A 19,456-nucleotide genomic window follows, 5' to 3' on the forward strand; every position below is an offset into this window, starting at 1 on the left:
CCTTGCTCCATCAGCTCCCCTGGTTTCACTGCCCTCCTGAGACCTGCCCCCCTCCACCAGCCCTTCTCTCCCCCCTATGCCTATTCCTCCAGTAGCCACACTCTGTTCATGTGAGTTACCCTTCCTCGTCCCCTCTCCTAACACCTCCCTCTACACACCTGCCCTGCCTCTCTCCTCTGGTGCTGGTCCCTCCCCTGCAGGCGTCTGCCCTTCTGCTTCACCCCTGGCACCTGCACCCTCCTGGTGCCTTCCCTTTCCCTCACTGTCCCTGCCCCCTTTGCCCTCTTTTTCCCTGATTCCCACCTCCTCACCACCCTCTGCCCCCATTTCCCTTATGCCCCTCTTTGCCCTCACACATGACTTGCTCCATCCCCGTCTTCCTCATGCCCACCCCTTCTTTCAAGCCTTCTCCCAGCACCTCCTCCTTCCCCTCTAGCCCCCAATGCCCTTACCCTCTCCCCTCCCAGCATCACCCTGTCCCCCCTCCCACTGACACCTCCCCTCCTGCCCTTTTCCTCATTGTCTCCACTTGGCCCCCGGGCATTTGTCTCTTTTCCATGCTTTCCCTTTCTGCCTTCCCCTTTCTTCTCCTGCCCTGCCCCCCTCCCCTCAGCACAAGCCCCTTTCTCTCCCACCCCTTCCCCCTATTTTTCCCGCATCCCCTCCCCCACTTTCTGCCGTCCAGTTTGCGGGGCTGGAGTCTGTGATCGGGGCCCCAGAAGTCTCCGCAGCCCTGGCCCCAACTGCTTCCGAGGCTCCAGACCATGTGCCGGGCCTGGAGCTGGGCCACGGGGTGCAACTCCGGGCCAGGTGGTTTTAAAGCCCCGGGCCGTGACATCACACCACGCCCAGGCGTCTCCCCTCTCAGCTGTTGTGTGGCATTTGAGCACGCTGCACATATGCTCCCTCGGCCCCACCGTACCCAGTACACGGCCGGCACCGGGGAATTTAAAGTGCGGGGCTATGGTGCCCCGTCACAATCCCCCTCCTCCTCCAGCAGCCACCAGCCAGCCCTTCGGAGGACGGCCCACCGGGAAATTCCCGGTAGCCTGCCGAGCCAGTCCACCCCTGCTGCTGTCAGACGACCAAGGTTTGTGACATCTGTGATACTCTGACATCATTATCAATTATCTATTGTTATTCCTGGATATTTGTAGATATAATTTCTTTCTAAGACATCTTTGAATCTCAATAACAGTGTCAAGGTTATCAGAAGACCTGCAATGATCCATGTAATTTCCCAGTCTTTTGCAGACACTACACAAAAATGTGTAGTCTGTCAGGATTTTGCAAAAAGTCTAGAGAGGAGCTTCTGAAATTATTAGACATTTAGGGGTTGGGTGTGAGTTTTAATCTGAGAAAAGATTAAAAAGATGAGGGGCCAGATTAGTTCCTTGGCCTTCCTGAGCAGAAAGAATGAAACCCTCATGGATCTGGCCTAGAGAGATTCATGGAGCAGTTTCTGCACTTCCTTTTCCAAATGCACATAAATGCATTGTTGAGCTCAGGCTCGGTACTTAAGAGAAGAATCAGGATAGCTGATGCTGGAGGTGCTGTTCCTTTACCAGCTCCATGGGCATTCAGTGAATGGTTAATACCAGTTCTCCCATTGGAATAGCTAGGAGCTAATGGCCTAACCACAGTACTAAGAGACACAGCACCATGGATCAGTTCCCTCCATAGACTTATTGGCTAAGTCTACACTGGCCCCTCTTCCGTAAGGGGCATGTAAATTTCAAGAGTCGTCGTAGGGAAATCCGCGGGGGATTTAAATATCCCCCGCGGCATTTAAATAAAAATGTCCGCCGCTTTTTTCCGGCTTTTAAAAAAGCCGGAAAAGAGCGTCTAGACTGGCCCCGATCCTCCGGAAAAAGTGCCCTTTTCCGGAGGCTCTTATTCTTACTTTGAAGTAAGAATAAGAGCCTCCGGAAAAGGGCACTTTTTCCGGAGGATCGGGGCCAGTCTAGACGCTCTTTTCCGGCTTTTTTAAAAGCCGGAAAAAAGCGGCGGACATTTTTATTTAAATGCCGCGGGGGATATTTAAATCCCCCGCGGATTTCCCTACGACGACTCTTGAAATTTACATGCCCCTTACGGAAGAGGGGCCAGTGTAGACGTAGCCATTGTGTGACCTTGGAGCAAGTCTCTTCTTATTTTACCAACTTGGTAAAGCATATTTAGGTATTAATTTGGTCAACCAGCTCCACATAAATGCAAATTATTATTATTATCTCTGTCACCACTAACCTACTCACAATTCCCCCCCACTGTCTAACACTCACTCTACATCTCCTGAGGGCAGGAGCAAGGTCAGTGACTGCTGGATAGTTCATACAGCCCACAATCCTGCATGTTCCCATAAAGGCAAGAGGCACTGAGCAGGTACATGGATGTCCCTGACTTAGAGGAATTTGTAGGCCATATCTCCTGTTAGCTGAGTAAGGGTATGCCATCCTTCTCCATACCCTCAGTGATGCAATTAGAAGATATCTGTAGAGTTCAGATCATTTCAAAGACAGCACAGTATGGAACGGAGAAAAGAAAGAAGTGACAGCAGAGATATTTTTAGGTATGAAATAAAGGAAATTTGAAAGGCCAACGCAGCATTTCTGTTTATTCCACAGAAATGTTATTCTGTAACACAACCACACATGGAATGAAAACATGAACCTAAACATGGAAATTCTTATGAACAAATCATACTATACACTTAAGACTTGCTACCACATGTAGCACTGGGGAAAATAGTTTAGAAAGATTATAAAGGTAATAGTTAACAAAAGTTCTCAAATCTTCATGCTTCAAGGCATCCACTGATTGCCATCTGGGGATAGAAGGAAATTGGCCCAGATGCTCTGCTCATTTAATGTAGTGTAGCGTCACTGAAGTCAAAAAGCTACACCAGCTGTGGTTCTGGCCCATTAACTCACCTATGACATGTTGCATGGGCATATAAGTTACTGGTGGCATTTCTCTGCCATCTGATCCACTGGCTATTGGCTGCTGTCAGGAAAAAACACACTGTTATCGTTGGACCATTGCTCTGTTTCAAGATGTATTCTGCCCTGCATCGGATAATGAGCCTCTTAGCCTGGTCCAAAGACTTGTACTACCACATCTACACAGTTATTTTTAGTCAGTGCTTAATTTGTAATGAAAAAGGTGCTGCAGCTCAAGCAGTCAGGTCCTGGGACTCAAACTGGTTTTGTTTTATTTATTTGTTTGTTTGTTTATTTATTTTTTCTTTCATAACTGACGTGGCAAGCTCATAGTACCAGGGCTCAGCCTGGCACAAATTAAGCACTGTTTTAGAACACTAAAGTATGTTAGCCCTGCTGCCGTACGTCTGTGGATCGGTGCTGAGAGGCTTGCCCTCGTATGTAGTGTAGACATACCAAGTGGAATGTCTGACAGGAGTTTGTTTTTGTCCGAAGTGTTACTTATTAGGACAACCTAAAGGCACTAAACACCCTTTTTCTCTTTTTAGATCTGACAAACATTCCTCCCATTGAATCTCTTTGGAGCAATAGCCCTTTGGTGCCCAGAACACTTTTGTCATCCTTGCTTGAGAAACCAGCCCAGAATTCTTTTCTCCTTGGCATGGGTGTTAAGCAGGAGTGTCAGGGAAGAGCAAAACATGTTCCCCCTACACCAACTACGATTCTTGTTGACGAAGCCTCCCTTGCAAAAGAAGCCAGTAAATCACTGTCCTCCCAGAACATGCTGAGGGTCATTCCCGATTCATCGAATTGGAAGCCCACTGTAGAGAAAGATGCATTCTGTACTGTAATCTCTGACACCAGCTCAGGATGTCCTGATCCCACATTACAGGACCCTACAGTTGAGTCCACAAGTGTCCTTGATGCCCTGGCTTTCCAGTCTTCCTTGGGGAGAAACCAGAACTCTCTTAGCACTTTAGAGCAGAGGGCATCAGAGCTGGGCAACTCCTCAGATGAGCTAAGTGCCAAGTTCCGCTCCCATAGGCTGGACTCCTCGTCCTCAGGGGAGATAAGTATCCCTTATGGCTGTCTCCCAACAGCGGAGCCAAGACTGGGTTTGCCATCATCCATCACTTCAACACAGCCAAGTTTTCCAGGGAGGGAATGTGGCCTGAGCAATAGTATGACTCTCCCCAAAATCCGGACACCCAGCTCCCCAAGAGACAGTATCCAGCTAGCAAAGAGACATTACAGCCAGCCCCAGCCAGGTGCTCATCGCTTCCATCACATTACAAGCATAGAGATTGGCACCTTCCAGCCCATAACAGCCTCAACTCTCTGCCCAGCACCAGTGGAAGAGACAGACATTGATGGTGATGATCTTCTAGAGAAGATGGAGACAGAAGGATGCCCAGTGGGGGAAGAGACTGGGATGGGTGTGGAGACTGATCAGCATCCTGGTTCAGGCAAAAATGAATGTGGGAATTCTGAAGCTGGACCACTAGACCGAGGGGGCAAACCTCCCACTCCGCCACTGCACAGGTTTCCATCCTGGGTAAGAAATGCAGGTAGCACAACAAATTCTGTTCTGCTCACTTCTCATGTGTACTTGGGTGCGTTTGTCAGTAATGGTTGGGCCTGAGTTGCCTAGGTGAAAGGTTATGGTGACCTTGGTTCCTGGCATCTTTAGTTTAAAGTCAGCTGCCTTCACAAGTTATCAAGTAGCTCCAGATAATGGAACATACTGGTCACATGGGCAGTTTTTATTCTTCGTCCTTTCTTTAAAAAAAGAAAAAAAGACTCATTGGAAAAAATTCCCAGTAAAGAAACATTAATGGTGGAAGATCAAACTCATAAATCAAGAATTGCAAATCTGCAGTTGAAGGTTCATCCTTAGTAGGGAAAGGGAGAGCACTGGGACAGACAGTTGTAGGAGACTGGGTCAGAAGGAACTGTTACCACTAGAAAACATTTCCCTGAGTTCCCTCCAGAATCTGAAATAGAATTAAATGTCTGAACCTTGCTGATGAACCATGCAGATATTTATTCAGTTTCTTTAAAAAAAATACATACACAAACTTCATTAAAAGAAAAAGGTTGGGAAGTCAAGCCCTCAAAAGTTAGAGGAGGGCAGAATTAAGGTTGCTTGTGCAACCTTAATTTGGCTCCTTTGCACATTTGCTTTAATATACGATCAGTTAATTCTGTGCTATGAGGGAGGGATGTGATTCCCAGCTCGTATACACTTGCTGTCATTGAGCTAGCTTGAGTATGGGTACACATGCTGGAAGTCATGCTCCCCCCTTGTAGTACAGACGTAGCCTTTAATTACATGATCACATACAATTTTTTCTACAGGACTTCTGCCTCATTTCACTGGGGACTTACGCTGGGGGTGAATCAGGGTTGCATTGTGAAGGAAGCTGTTTGTAGGATTCCTGCCTGACTTTTGTTGCAGAATTTGCGAGATGTGTGGTGAATGGGCAGAGGAGTGCAGGAAGAGAAAAGATAGTCTCATGGTTAAGGCTGTTAAATTGTGACCTGGAGGACTGGATTCTATCCCTGCCTTTGTGTGATGGACCAGGCCAGGTCTGGGCACTGCTGAGGGCCTTAGCTCAGGGTGAATTGCTCAAAGCCAGGTCTACTTACAGCCTTCAACTGGAGACCTTTTCCAAATAGGCCACAAACCAGTCACACAGAGCACTTCAGCTGCCAGTCTGGGCAGCCTGAAGCCTCACAAGGAAAACCCCTCAGATACCCCAGCTTTCCCTGTGCCACAATCAGCCCAGATCTTACACACAGGAGTTAGGTTATAAAACCCTATCTCACCAACTCCGAACAGATCCTCCCGGTCCCAAAGAACCAGCTGCAGTCCCAGGCTAATTTACACTTTAGATCTTGCCCACAAGAGCACACTGGGCCAATCCTTTAGAATCTAAAATCTAAATGTTTATTAGTAAAAGAAAGAAAAGGTAGAGAGTGAGATTGATGTATGGAATGTATTCTTTTTAACCATCACCAAGTTCTTGATGTTGGCTCTTAGAAGAGATGTTATAAACTGCCAGCTTAAAAGTCTTTGGTGTACATTCTGAATCAGAACAGGTCAGCAAATCCTTCCTGGCTCTGTCCCTTGCAAGAATGCATCTGGAAATCGGGAGCAGGATTGATGACAAGATGGAGACAGCCTCATGATACTTTTATATTCCTGGTGTCTCCCAAACTGGAGCTGGTCACATGATCAAGTGACCTGTCTGTGTTTCACATGCAAGTAGCCATTATGCACTGGCTGGTCTTCAAGCTTCCAGACACATTCCTCAGGTGTGTATTGGCCACTCTGAGAGCCATTGTCCAGTTAACACAGCCATTCACTGAACAATCCTTGCTCACAACAGGCAGTCCAGGCCCATTGCTCCTCCCAGACAGAGAACGTTTAAAATACAAGAACAGAACCCATATTCATAACTTCACATACAAAAATTATACAAGTACATGAGTATCATACACAGAATCAGTAGAGCATAAGCTTTCATTTGACATCTCACATGGCCCATTTTGTACAGAATTTGGGGCAAACACCACCGGTAGGTGCAGCAGTGATCTGTCTGCTCACTTTACAATCCTGTAACATGACACTTTGTCACTGAGTCAGTTGAGTCATTTGAACCAGTTGTCCCCAAATCCTAGGGCAGTGTGGAGGACTGGGAGGGGAGTAGGCTATTCTCCCTAGGGGGTGGGGAGGGAGCACCACCTAGCCGTACTCTGTATCCAGCTCAACTCTAGCTCCCACTGCAGCTCCATTTTGTTCCCAGCCCAAATCCAGCACAGTTCTGCCCTCATTCGCACTCTGCTACTGGCCTCTAGCCCCAACTCCTCCCCCTTTCCCAGTTCAGCCCCCATCTCTGCCTTCACCCAAGCTCCTCTGCTGAGCCAACTGTGCAGTAATGGAGGGGGCGCATAGACAGATTCCATGACTGGGAAGAGGAGCATGACAGGAAAAGTTTGTGCACCACTGACTTAAACCCAACTTTCCCCAGGTGGTCACAAATTGTACATTCTTAACTTTCTGGGTGCCCAACTTGAGTTGCAAAAATGCTTAGGGTTATTTTAACCAGTGGCGTAGCCAGAAGGAACCACTCAAGTGGGTGGGCAAGAATGGGGAGGCGGGACAGTGGGGGAATGAGTGCGATTAAGCCTCGACCCCACTCCCTGGGTGGAGCAGAATAAGCTCTGGTCCCCAGCTCCCCAGCTGGTATGCTGCCAGGTGGGTCTGGAAAAAAGGGGGTGGGCCACAGCCAGGAGCAGCTTGAGGCTGGCTGCGGTAGCTGGCGCCCCAGGTGGAAGGCACAATTGGCGCCCCTGCCTGCACAGCTGTCAATGGCCGTGACACAATCACGGGGCACCCCGGCGCCCCGTGACATCATCATCTGGCACCCAGGCCGAAGACACCCTAGGCAACTGCCTAGTTTGCCTAAGCTCACGGGCTGCCCCTGGCCACAGTCCACTCAGGCTTAACCATGGCTACAACCCTGGCACTAACGGCTACAACCCTGGCACTAACAGCTGCAACTGAAGTCAATGGGAGCTGTGCTTTGAACATTCAAAGTGTTATATAATGCTAAGCTCTCTGAAACTTTAGGTGGCAAGTGTCTCAAGTTGGGCACCCAAAATTAGTAGACACTTTTGACTTTAATTGCTCTGTGCTTCAGTTTCCCACCTGTACAATGGGGGGAAAATCATCCTATTATCTCACAAGATTGTTCTAAAGACAAATTAAGTAATGTTTGTAAGCGCTCTGATACTGTAGTGATGAGTGCCATAGGAATTCCTTAAGGAATTTAATAACTCTGTCTTCAGAGCCAGATTTGAACTGTCTGTGAAATAAGACATCTGGCCACCCAATGAACAACGAGGAGAAACCAAATTATTGAAAAGCTATTAGTTAAATAAGTACTGTTTGTGCTGTGCACTGAATGAGGCAGGGATCCTATGGAAAACATAGTATGTGTTCATGTAATTAAAGACTATTATAATTCATATATCAGCCTGAACACTGGCATATCCTACATTTTTGAGTTTTCAACCTTAATGCTATTTTGATGTAGTTTTTATGTGTAATATTATATATTATTTGACAATGTTTAATTATTTAGTGATAAAGCACGAGAGTTCAGAATTAAGGCTTATCTTCCAACCTTAACCCTGCATTTGCCCACTTTTGACTCTTTAATTTATATATCTTAATGTTGCATTAGTGTCAGATTTTTTTCCATGGAATTGATGTCATTTGTGAAGCTCTTTGAAATCTTTAGAGATGAAAGGCCATATGTTATGGTAACTCAGACCAATGCTTATTCGAATAATTCCATCCACTCTCTTGGCAAATAATGGGAATCTTCCACAGATGATGTTTCTATTTTGGCTGTTCACTTTACACCTTTTTTAGCACATTGTAATGGATTGTTCATGGCAATGAAACCAGCATTTCTGAAGTTTGATTTAAATTGATGATTGAATATAGTTGTCCCAGTTTGAGGATGTGATCTCTTAGCACTACCAGCAATCCTGCTGTGATTCGGGGTTGGGGCTGGATATTGCCACTACAGCTTTTTTCTAACACCATGCAGTGGGATGGATCAGCTTCTCCTTAGAAATCCTTTCCTTCATGGATGCTGCTGCTGCTGCTAGTCAGGACAGAAAGGAATGTGAGGCCATTAGAGCTGAACAAGTGAAATAGTCCTGTTTACTTACCATTTGTTTGTTATATTCTGGTGCTTTGCCTGACCATTGCCCTATGTAATGCTATTCTTCCAGGAGAGTCGGATCTATGCAGTAGCCAAGTCAGGCATGAGGCTGTCGGAAGTGGCCCTTGGGACTAACTCACCCAGCTGGAGTAAGTTCAAGATAAGAGCCATCCAGAGAGAGAGCTTGGGCTGAGGCTGTAAGACATTAGCCTCTGGCTGTTCATGTTTTTTCCCTTTCTTGTCTGTTTTGAAATCAAATCTTAGTATGAGTGTCAGCCAGGTGGAGGAAGATATCTGGGCCTAGATGGGTAAGTCTACATCGCATTTTAGAGCAAACCTCCCAGTCCAGGGCCACAGATTTGTGCTAAGCAGGGTTTATTTAACCCACTAAATATAAGTGTAGATGTTGCTCTGTCTCTGGAATCTACAGGAAGGAGGGAGAGCTGCAATGTCAAAACAATCTTTACGCTGCTATTTTTATGAGTCTGTGGACCTGGGATGGGAGGGTTGCTCCAAGTTGCAGCACAGAAATACCATGCCGAGCCAATCCTTTTTTTTGCCTCTGTGTTAAGTAACTTCTATGCGAGGTTTATTTACCTCCTCCCCCACTCATGAAAAGATACTTCTCTGCACACCTTGCTGTTGTCTGCCTGATCTGCTCTAAAGCTGTGGTGACCCCACCATCACCTTCCACCTATTTCTGAGCTTCCACCTTTGGTGACCTATCAGCATGCCACAGGAAGCTAAGGAGAGAGTTTTCCAAAATGGAGATAAGGAAGGCAAGTAGTGAATTATCTGGTGTGGATCTCTGGCACTGACTTCCTTGGGCATAATGCTCTGACTGGCGGCTCTGTGGAATATTCATGAACCTTGCTAAACTGTCACTACAGGGATTGAATAGATCTAAGTCTAGTCCTGGGACCTCAAAGTGGGGAGCAATGGAATACCTTTTTTGTATGCTCTATTAGTAAGATGGCTAAACAGTCTCACTTTCCTTCAGTCAAACCTAGGGCTGGTTATGCACGTCTCACCAGAATGCAAAAATCTCCTGGTGCTGCCTTTTACTATGTGGTTCACTGTGCCTGGGAGGAATGCAAGGGTGGGTGAGGTGTCCTACAAGTACACTGGAAGAGGAAATTCTGTCACCTGTGAGAACTCTACTCTAAAAAATTAGTGACCCCCGTCCCCACAACCTTTGAAAGATCAAGTGTTCCAGCAAAACACTACCTCTTTCTCACTAGTTGTTTTAGTCAGGGTTCCCTCTTGCTACATTAGTGCCTTCACTCCTACTTCCCTCCATTAAAACCTGCTGTTTTTTCACCTGTGTCTTTTTTCTCTCTCTGAATTTTTTAGTTTTAAATTTTCCATCATATTCAAATTCTGGACCATTCACTGGCCTCATCTACAGAAATGTCACAGTTCCCGTCTACTCCACACTGAAGGGGGTAAGGGATTACTTCTTCTTTTCTGTTAAACAAAGAATGGGGAGAGTTGTCACCGTCTTGAGAGCAGGAAGGAACAACACTGAACAGACAAGAGGACTTGAGAATGCCACAGAGCCCTGCAGACTGACAAGCTGCAGCAGAGTAGTAGACGCCATGCACACAAATGGCATTGATAGACATATTTAAAACTATTTTATCTTTGCCAAATTGAGGGCAATATTGGCAGCTTACTGAATATACCATCAAATGTGCACAAAGTGAAACTTACAAAGGTTCAGTCCAAGGAGACTACAGATCCCCATTCTGGGAGGATGGAACCCTGGTACATGTTTGAGAGCAGGCAGTTCTTGGAAAGCTTCTGGAAGATGGCTATGGTGAAGCCTAGCAAGGTCTTGGAGGTTGGAGTGTGAATGAGAATGAAACAGATGAATTGGGTTTTTGGAGTCCGAGGAAGATAGGGAGACTTGGGAATATGGGACCTGGAAGAGAACATGGCCTGGAGAATGAGGAACGAGAGTTCAAAACCTCAGCCTGATGATGAGTGGGGTGAGATGGCCTGGATAGCTTTGAAAAGATGAAACTGGCCTGTTCTGTTTGTGTTGTGTCTCTATGAATTGTACCATGTGTCTGCATTGGAGATCCTCCTTCCTTACATTCTAATCCTGAAGCCTTGCTTTCCAGAAAGCCACCCAGATCAGCAACATTCCTTTCTTAGATGAGTCCTCAGGCTCTGATGATGACTGCAGCTCCCATGCCAGCATCCGGACCTCCAATGGTGGATCTGAGATCAGAAAGAGCAGCACACCAGGCAGCCCTCGTGCTATGAAACGTGGTAAGGTGAATCCAATAAATAGGGGAGAGCAGGCAGACTTGGGCTGCCAACCACTGCTCAGGAAAAACTAGTCTTCTAGAATAGTTCTTAATCTACAGTGGAAATCTGACACCAGGATCAGTCGTGGGCTCTCCCTCATTTGATTGCTACAGCCAAATAATTGAGATATGTAGATGTGTGGAATCATGAGCTTCCTACATTAGTTGTGTGCTAAAAACAAACAAACAAACAAACAAACCAAAAATACTTTTCGTTCTTTCTTTCGTTCTTTCCAGGCCATCTATTAGGCATGCTAGTACCAACTCATATCAATTAACTTGTTGTTGGCTCCTGTTAGCTCTGTCACAAGCTGGTAAATTCTGCACTAGAAGCCAAATGATACTTAATATGTGCACAATTCTTCCCTGCCTTTGGTGCATCAGATATGTTGTATCCTGATCAGTGTAAGTGAAAAACATGAGAATGAGAATTGCCTTGTGGATCCACTCTAGCTTTCTGCAAAGCAGCTCGGTCATTGCTAGTGGAGAACTGTAAACCTGAATTCTGTATATATTATTTAAAATGGTCTCTTCTCATGCTGTACTGGCTAATGTGTCTGTGTGCCACTGGAATCTAGAGGCAGAAGAATTACAAGAAAGTGAAGATTCACTACTAAGGTTAGGGTTCTCCTTTAGTTCAAGTGGTAGAGGCTTGTAATTTGATAGCAGAGATTCTTGAGCGCTATTAGATAATATCCTCATGTGCGGTTTAGGTAGTATTTTGCCTGTGTTTAGGCAGCCCTATATTCATCACAGTATAGAATTCTTTCCCCTTCCTACATTTCCAGAAGAATGGATTCATAGGCTTGGGCGGTGGGGTTTGAATGTCCAAGATTTGAAACAATATCCAATTGATTTGCTCATCTTGAACCAAATACTTTTGTGGTTGAATTGGAGGCTTTCTCAGAGAATGCAGGCTCAGGATGCAAGTTACAGGTCTCACTCAGGTCCTGGACACTTACGATTCCCATTATCCCTTGATTCCTAGCAGGTGTCTCTATGTCCTCGCTGAGTTCAGAGAGTGATTATGCCATCCCCCCTGATGCCTATTCCCTGGATGGCGACTATTCAGAGCCAGAGCACAAGCTGCAGCGGACATCTTCCTATTCCACTGATGGCGGAGTCTGCAGTGTAAGTTATGCCCCCCTGGACTTCAGTTTGGGATGCTGATACAGCACTAACCCTGAAAAGGGAATGGCAAAACTACTGTTTATAGTCACTACAGGATCCTCTGTCATGCTGCATCAGACTGTTGATCCAGCTTGTCTCTAACAGAAGCCACTGCTTGATACTTTATAGGAATGTGGAACCCCCATAACGTATTTGATCTGCTGCTTAGTGCTGAGCACTGGGGACATTTTTCTGCCCATCTCACTCTTCTTTAGATGATGGTTGTGACCTCACCCATTTGTATAGAAACAAAAAGTTTTTAATTTGGAAACATGAGGCGTTTGGGTTTAGCATTCAGAGCAACAGTGGAGGAGTGACAAGACCCACATTTTATTGCCAGTTTGGCTCTGTGCCTCAATTTCTTTCTCTATAAAACGGGGATAAAGATAATTGTACATCTCTATAGAGAGCTTTGGGTTACCAAATGAAAAGTGCTTATATAAATACCCAGTGTTATTTATTTTATCAGTGCTGATATGGGCTTGATTCTGCAAAAATGGCTACGGCTTGCTGCATTAATGAGTATGCTGCCATGCAGCCACCAAGAAGCAAGGGGAAGGAAATAGGATGAAGCACATAGCTCAGCGGCATGTTTAACCTCCCATCTCATCAGCTCAGCCACAAGTTATAGACTTCACACAGGAACCACTGATGCAAATTCTATGGCTCATGTGTTAGTGATCATAGTCCATTATGGCCTTACAAAATTATTAATTTATCATGTGAATCCATTTTCCCATTCCTCACCTTTTAAAAAACAAAAACAAAAAAAAACCTCCTGCTTGCATGAGACTTGAGGGTTGAGCTATTGCTGCCTAGAGCTTACCCTTACCTCATTTATGTTGGAAGAGCGCTTAGCACATTGTACAGGAAAATAATAATTTTCAGTGACTCAGGCACCTTGTGAAAGCATGAGTAGTCCTGCCTTCAGCTACTTTCTTCACTGACTGACACATCCACCTTGGTACTTAGACATGGCGGTAGCAGATTCTCAAAGTTATGTAGTGATGTGGGCCCAAATATCTGGCAGTATGAGCTGGAGAGAAGATGCAGGATGCTGGAGACCTGGCAGATGGCAGCATTTGGTGTGGGCACTTCTCAGCTGCTTTTATCTTGGGCATGGGATGATCCCCTTATTCTTTATCCTCTAGGAGCCCATGGAGAAGTCAGGCTATTTGCTGAAAATGGGCAGCCAGGTGAAGACATGGAAGAGACGTTGGTTTGTTCTGAGAAATGGACAAATCATGTACTACAAATCTCCAGTAAGTGAGAAGCAAACACACCAATGCCTGACACAGGGGACAGGCTGCTTGATGACTGAGTTAGTTTTATGAACCGGTGAAAGCTGCCACACTGATAGAGGACTTCAGTTGCTAGGACTATTTATTTACATAACAAAGACATTGTGGGCAGCAGCACGTGCAAGCTTGCACCTCCCACGATCTTGCCATTGTGCCTCATCCCTGATCCTGGGCTACAATCCCCAAGGAAGAGGGGAGTCTTCATTCAATCGTTGTCTTTCTGTTCAGACAGAGGGGCCATGTATAGTCGTAGTTTTTGTGAAATAACAATTTATCTACTATCAACTGGGCTTGAGACCTGTTGGCTGACGCAGAGACTACTGAAAGCGAAAGCAAAAAAAATAAAAAATAAAAAGTGTTTCTCCTCATATTGATCTTGCTCCAGTATGAAAGCAAATGCAAAAAAAAAATTGCTAGTACAACATTAAGGATATGCAGGCAGGCACTTAGATGTGAAGAAGTTAGAAAGTTAGGCCTGACTACAGCCCTTTAGCTCTTCCCTTTGTACAAGCATACAATTCAGTGTTAATTGTATGGTCACATACCGTTTCTCAAATAATATGATAGCAGAATTTTTTTCTACTAAATGGAATGGGATTATTTAAAGAGTATTGTAATATATGCTCACACAAGGGGCTGATTAGTAGTTGCCAGTTTAATTTTCATATGTCCTGAGTTTTAAGTAGCTAACAAAATGAGCTCAAACCAGCTATGGGAATAAAGGGAAACAAGAAGACTTTTTCTAAATACATTAGAAGCAAGAGGAAAACCAAGGACAGAGTAGGCCCACTGGTCAGTGAGGAGGGAGAAACAATAACAGGAAACTTGGAAATGGCAGAGATGCTTAATGACTTCTTTGTTACGGTCTTCACCGAGAAGTCTGAAGGAATGCCTGAGGTAGGTTTAGAATATAAAATAAAAAAGAACAAGTTAAAAATCACCTAGAAATGTTAGATGCCTGCAAGTCATCAGGGCCTGATGAAATGCATCTTAGAATTCTCAAGGAGCTGATAGAGGAGGCATCTGAGCCTCTAGCTATCCTCTTTGGAAAATCATGGGAGACAGGAGAGATTCCAGAAGACTGAAAAAGGGCAAATATAGTGCCTATTTATAAAAAAGGAAATAAGAACAACCCAGGAAACTACAGACCAGTTAGTTTAACTTCTGTGTCAGGTAAGATAATGGAGCAGGTAATTAAGGAAATAATCTGTAAATACTTGGAAGGTGGCAAGGTGACAGGGAACAGCCAGCATGGATTTGTAAAGAACAAATCATATCAAACCAATCTGATAGCTTTCTTTGATAGGATAACGAGTCTTGTGGACAGGGGAGAAGTGGTGGATGTGGTATATCTAGACTTTAGTAAGGCATTAGATACGGTCTCGCATGATATTCTTATCAATAAACTAGGCAAATACAACTTAGATGGGGCTACTATAAGGTGGGTGCATAACTGGCTGGATAACCATACTCAGAGAGTAGTTATTAATGGTTCACAATCCTGCTGGAAAGGTATAACAAGTGGGGTTCTGCAGGGGTCTGTTTTGGGACCGGCTCTCTTCAATAACTTCATCAAGGATTTAGATATTGGCATAGAAAGTACGCTTATTAAGTTTGTAGATGATACCAAGCTGGGAGGGGTTGCGACTAATCTGGAGGATAGAGTCATAATTCAAAATGATCTGGACAAATTGGAGAAATGGTCTGAGATAAACAGGATGAAGTTTAATAAAGACAAATGCAAAGTGCTCCACCTAGGAAGGAACAATCAGTTTCACACCTAGAGAATGGGAAGCGACTGTCTAGGAAGGAATACGACAGAAAGGGATCTAGGGGCTATAGTGGACCACAAGCTGAATATGAGTTAGCAGTGTGATGCTGTTGCAAAAAAAGCAAACATGATTCTGAGATGCATTAACAGGTGTGTTGTGAGCAAGACATGAGAAGTCATTCTTCCACTCTACTCTGCGCTGGTTAGGCCTCAGTTGGAATATTGTGTCCAGTTCTGGGCACCGCATTTCAAGAAGGATTTGAAGAAATTGGAGAGGGTCCAGAAAAGAGCAACAAGAATGATTAAAGGTCTAAAGAACATGGCCTATGAAGGAAGGCTGAAAGAATTGGGTTTGTTTAGTTTAGAAAAGAGAAGATTGAGGGGGGACATGATAGCCGTTTTCAGGTATCTAAAAGGGTGTCATAAGGAGGAGGGAGAAAAGTTGTTCATCTTGGCCTCTGAGGATAGAACAAGAAGCAATGGGCTTAAACCGCAGCAAGGGAGGTTTAGGCCATTGGACATTAGGAAAAAGTTCCTAACTGTCAGGGTAGTCAAACACTGGAATAAATTGCCCGGGAGGTTGTGGAATCTCCATCTCTGGAGATATTTAAGAGTAGGTTAGATAAATGTCTATCAGGAATGGTCTAGACAGTATTTGGTCCTGCCATGAGGGCAGGGGACTGGACTCGATGACCTCTCGAGGTCCCTTCCAGTTCTAGTATTCTATGATTCTAACTATGACTTCCTTGGAATGTAGGCATTGCCAAATCAGCCAATGGGACCTGCTAGTCCAGTATTCTAGCTACAAGAGTGGCCAATACGAGATGTGTCACAGGTTGGGGTGTGACTGTGTGCATGTATGTCCGTAAGAAACTATAGTGGATAGTTATCCCCTGATAAGGGATGTTTCTTCTTCACGCCCATTAGTTTGTGGCTGGCTTATGACCTGAAACACGGGTGGGTTTTAATCTGTTTTTTATCCTACCTATGGTATTTTAGATGTTTTCATTGTCCGTAAGCCCTCATCCTTTTAAAAATCTTACAAACTTTTGACCTCACTGCTATTTAATGGCAGTGAGTTCCACAGATGAATTGGGTAAAAAAAAAAGTTTCCTTTTATCAATTTTAAATGTGTTGTCATTTAAATAAATGTAAAAGGATATTCAATGAAGCCAGATGAGGGCACACCATTGATCTTTGTAATAGCATTACAATACTTTCAGTGTTATTTCCTATACCTTTCCTTATGGATTTCACCCTCCCTCTTCCCCTTTTAACATCTATTACACATTGAGCAAATGATCTCTTTTTTGTGTGAAGCTGTTCAAAAAGACAGGAAAATTAGGTCTTTCTTCCTTTACAGCAGCAATTCTAATTATTCCCTCACATTTCACATTTTTCAAAGAGTTAATTATTCTGTTTTTTTTTTTTAAATACGGTTTCAGCCATTGTTCCTGGTATTCAAGACCATGCTCTTTTTTGTATTCCAAGATCCATTCCTTGTACCTTTAAGATAGATACAATATTCACTACTTTCCAGTCCTCTATCAAAGAACATATTTTGATGAGAGACTGCTTAACTTCATTAGTAGCTCACCTAGTTCGTTCTTAAATTTCTTCTGAGCCCATGAATCGTTTCATCTGCACCTGTTGCTCTTAGATTTATCACTTTGTTTTAGCACCTCATCTTAAATACATCCACAAAGGTTGAGGAACAGTTTCTGAGGAAAGGAAATTACTTAGCTTCTTTGCAATGTCTTTATTCTCCTTTAATTTTCTGTTTTCTCTCTGGTAGTCTGACAGACTCAACAGTTTCCCCTCATAGACTTCCTGCTTCTTAGAAACAAATATTTTTGTAATGTTTTGGATGTTTGCTCATCAATTCCCACTTTGCACACCTGATATCTATTTTACATTTTACCTATCCTTGTTTCATTTTCTGTTCTGTAGACTTAACTTGGGTTAGGGTTTCTGAAGGATACCCATTTGGCTCAAATAACATCTGCTTTAAAGATAAAAAAGGAAAAGGAAATGATCCAGTTTTATATCCAAGTACCACCAGGCAGTCAAGGGTAACCGAGGCATTTCAATATTGCCAATAAATATGAACTTGTACATCAGTTAGCCAAAGGGCAATTAACTTGTTAGTCTTGCATGGATTATCTGCGTAAGAATATTACATGTACCTTTGAAAGTGCACAGTTTAAGAAATCCTAAGGATAGCATAAAGGCCAGCTTAGCAAACCACTCGATTAATTTTGGTAATCCTTCTATGGGCTTCCTAGTAGAAATGATCACACAAAAGGAAATGAAGAATTAGTCTCATTTGCTAGTACAGTAAAACTCCATTAGTCTGGCATCCAATGCTCCGGGACTCCTGATGGTCCGGCACCATCAGGAACCCGGAAGTGCTGGGGCAGCCGGTCAGGCTTCCCCCATTCAGCTGCTGCTGAAACTGATCAGCAGCTGAATGGGGAAGCCGGGAGCAGAGCAGCTGGGGTGCTGCTGGGTTGGTCTTGTAGCGCTTTCCCGTGGGGCTGCAGGACCAACCCGGCAGCACCCCAGCTGCTCTTGGGGACGCCTGGGGCAGAGCAGCTGGAGTGCTGCCGGGTTGGTCCCGCAGCGCCAAAGGACGGCGCTGTGGGACCAACCCGGCAGGACCCCAGCTGCTCTGCCCCAGGGGTCCCCGATTCAGCCGCTGCTGAAACAGATCAGCGGCTGATTCCAGGAAGCCGGGGCAGAGCTGATCTGCCCCGGGCTTCCTGGAATCAGCTGCTGATCTGTTTCAGCAGCGGCTGACTTGGGGACCCCTGGGGCAGAGCAGCTGCGGTGCTGCCGGGTTGGTCCTGCAGCGCTGAGGGGCGACACTCCGGGACCAACCCGGCAACACCCCAGCTGCTCTGCCCCAGGCGTTGGGATTCAGCCACTGCTGAAACTGACCAGCAGCATCAGTTTCACCAGCAGGCTGAATCCGGACGCCTGGGGCAGAGCAGCTGGGGTTCTGCGGGGTTGGTCTCGTAGCGCCACCCCTCGGCGCTGCGGGACCAACCCGGCAGCATCCCAGCTGCTCTGCCTCAGGGGTCCCCTGATCTGTTTCAGCAGCGGCTGAATTGGGGACTCCTGGGGTAGAGCAGCTGGGGACCAACCTGGCAGCACCCCAGCTGCTCTATTGCAGGCATCCCCGATTCAGCTGCTGCTGAAACTGACCAGCAGCGGCTGAATCAGGGACGCCTGGGGCAGAGCCAGACTATCGTAAGGGGGGCTATGAGGGGTCTGGGGTGGCATCTCCTCCCACCCCACTCCAGACCCTTCATAGCCCCCCTTCTGATAGTCAGGCATATCTGATAATCCGGCACCCCCTGGGTCCTAAAGGTGCCGGATTATCGGAAGTTTACTGTAGTTGCTCTGCTACTAATAGCCACTCACTGGGGAAAAAATAAGTCAATTCTGGTGGAATTGTTTAAAAAAAATGGAAGTTATTAAAAAATTGATTACATACCCAGAAAAACAGAGGACAAATAGACACTTAGATTTTATTCAATATTCAGGCAAAGTACATTCACCTGGAAGACCAAAAAAAGTCCCCCAAAAGCCCAGCATACAACTTTCCAATCTTTTTTTTAACTATTAATACCTGATATGCTTACCTGGTCTATTAAAATGCATGTAACCAGAGATTTGACTAAGGGTATGTCTAGACTGTGGTGTTTTTCTGGGATACTGAAAAACTCTGCCACGTCCAGAGAATGCGTTTGCTCTTCCACTTTTTTTATGCGGAAGAACAAACATGCTCTTTCGGGGAGCCCTATATACCTAGTTGTACGAGGAATAAGGGCTCCTACAAAAGAGGAGGTTTTTCCACCATTTGGCCCCGTCTGGATGGGTCTAAAGGGTAGAAAAGCCTCTTCCGGAAAAGCAATCAGAAAAAAAGCAGAGCAGAATTTGCATAGCTTTTTCCAAAAAAAGGCTATAGTGTAGACCTAGCTAAAATCCCCCAAACCCTAAAACACTAAAATGACATCGCGGCGAGCAAAAAGATGCTCACTCTGTAACATGTTGATAGCCTCTTAAACACAGATCTGATTGCTATTACTATGTAATGTTTCTCTAAACAAAAGTTCATTGTTATAATGATTGCTGCATTGTCTCTGATATTTACATAGCTGTGATTTGTAAATCCGTTAACTTCCTAAACAGAGAAAAATAAAAAACATCCTGT

The 19,456-nt window shown here is 45.0% G+C and overlaps 1 protein-coding gene across 8 annotated transcripts in view; it reads left to right on the forward strand.

Annotated features, from left to right (window-relative positions):
* Positions 1-19,456, forward strand: part of PLEKHH1 (pleckstrin homology, MyTH4 and FERM domain containing H1) — a 101,004-nt gene that overhangs the window by 36,873 nt on the left and 44,675 nt on the right. For 5 of the 8 annotated variants that reach the window (XM_075927390.1, XM_075927391.1, XM_075927388.1 and 2 more), the window contains exons 7-13: positions 998-1,090; positions 3,488-4,494; positions 8,751-8,829; positions 10,034-10,125; positions 10,807-10,957; positions 11,984-12,126; positions 13,317-13,427. In XM_075927390.1, coding sequence (XP_075783505.1) covers positions 998-1,090; positions 3,488-4,494; positions 8,751-8,829; positions 10,034-10,125; positions 10,807-10,957; positions 11,984-12,126; positions 13,317-13,427 — 1,676 coding nt within the window. The remainder of the gene's footprint in view (positions 1-997; positions 1,091-3,487; positions 4,495-8,750; positions 8,830-10,033; positions 10,126-10,806; positions 10,958-11,983; positions 12,127-13,316; positions 13,428-19,456) is intronic. The other 3 variants (XM_075927387.1, XM_014568639.3, XM_006113393.4) reach the window with 3 other exon arrangements.

This window comes from Pelodiscus sinensis, chromosome 4, assembly GCF_049634645.1.
Source record: "Pelodiscus sinensis isolate JC-2024 chromosome 4, ASM4963464v1, whole genome shotgun sequence".
In the NCBI taxonomy this organism is placed as follows: Eukaryota; Metazoa; Chordata; order Testudines; family Trionychidae; genus Pelodiscus; species Pelodiscus sinensis.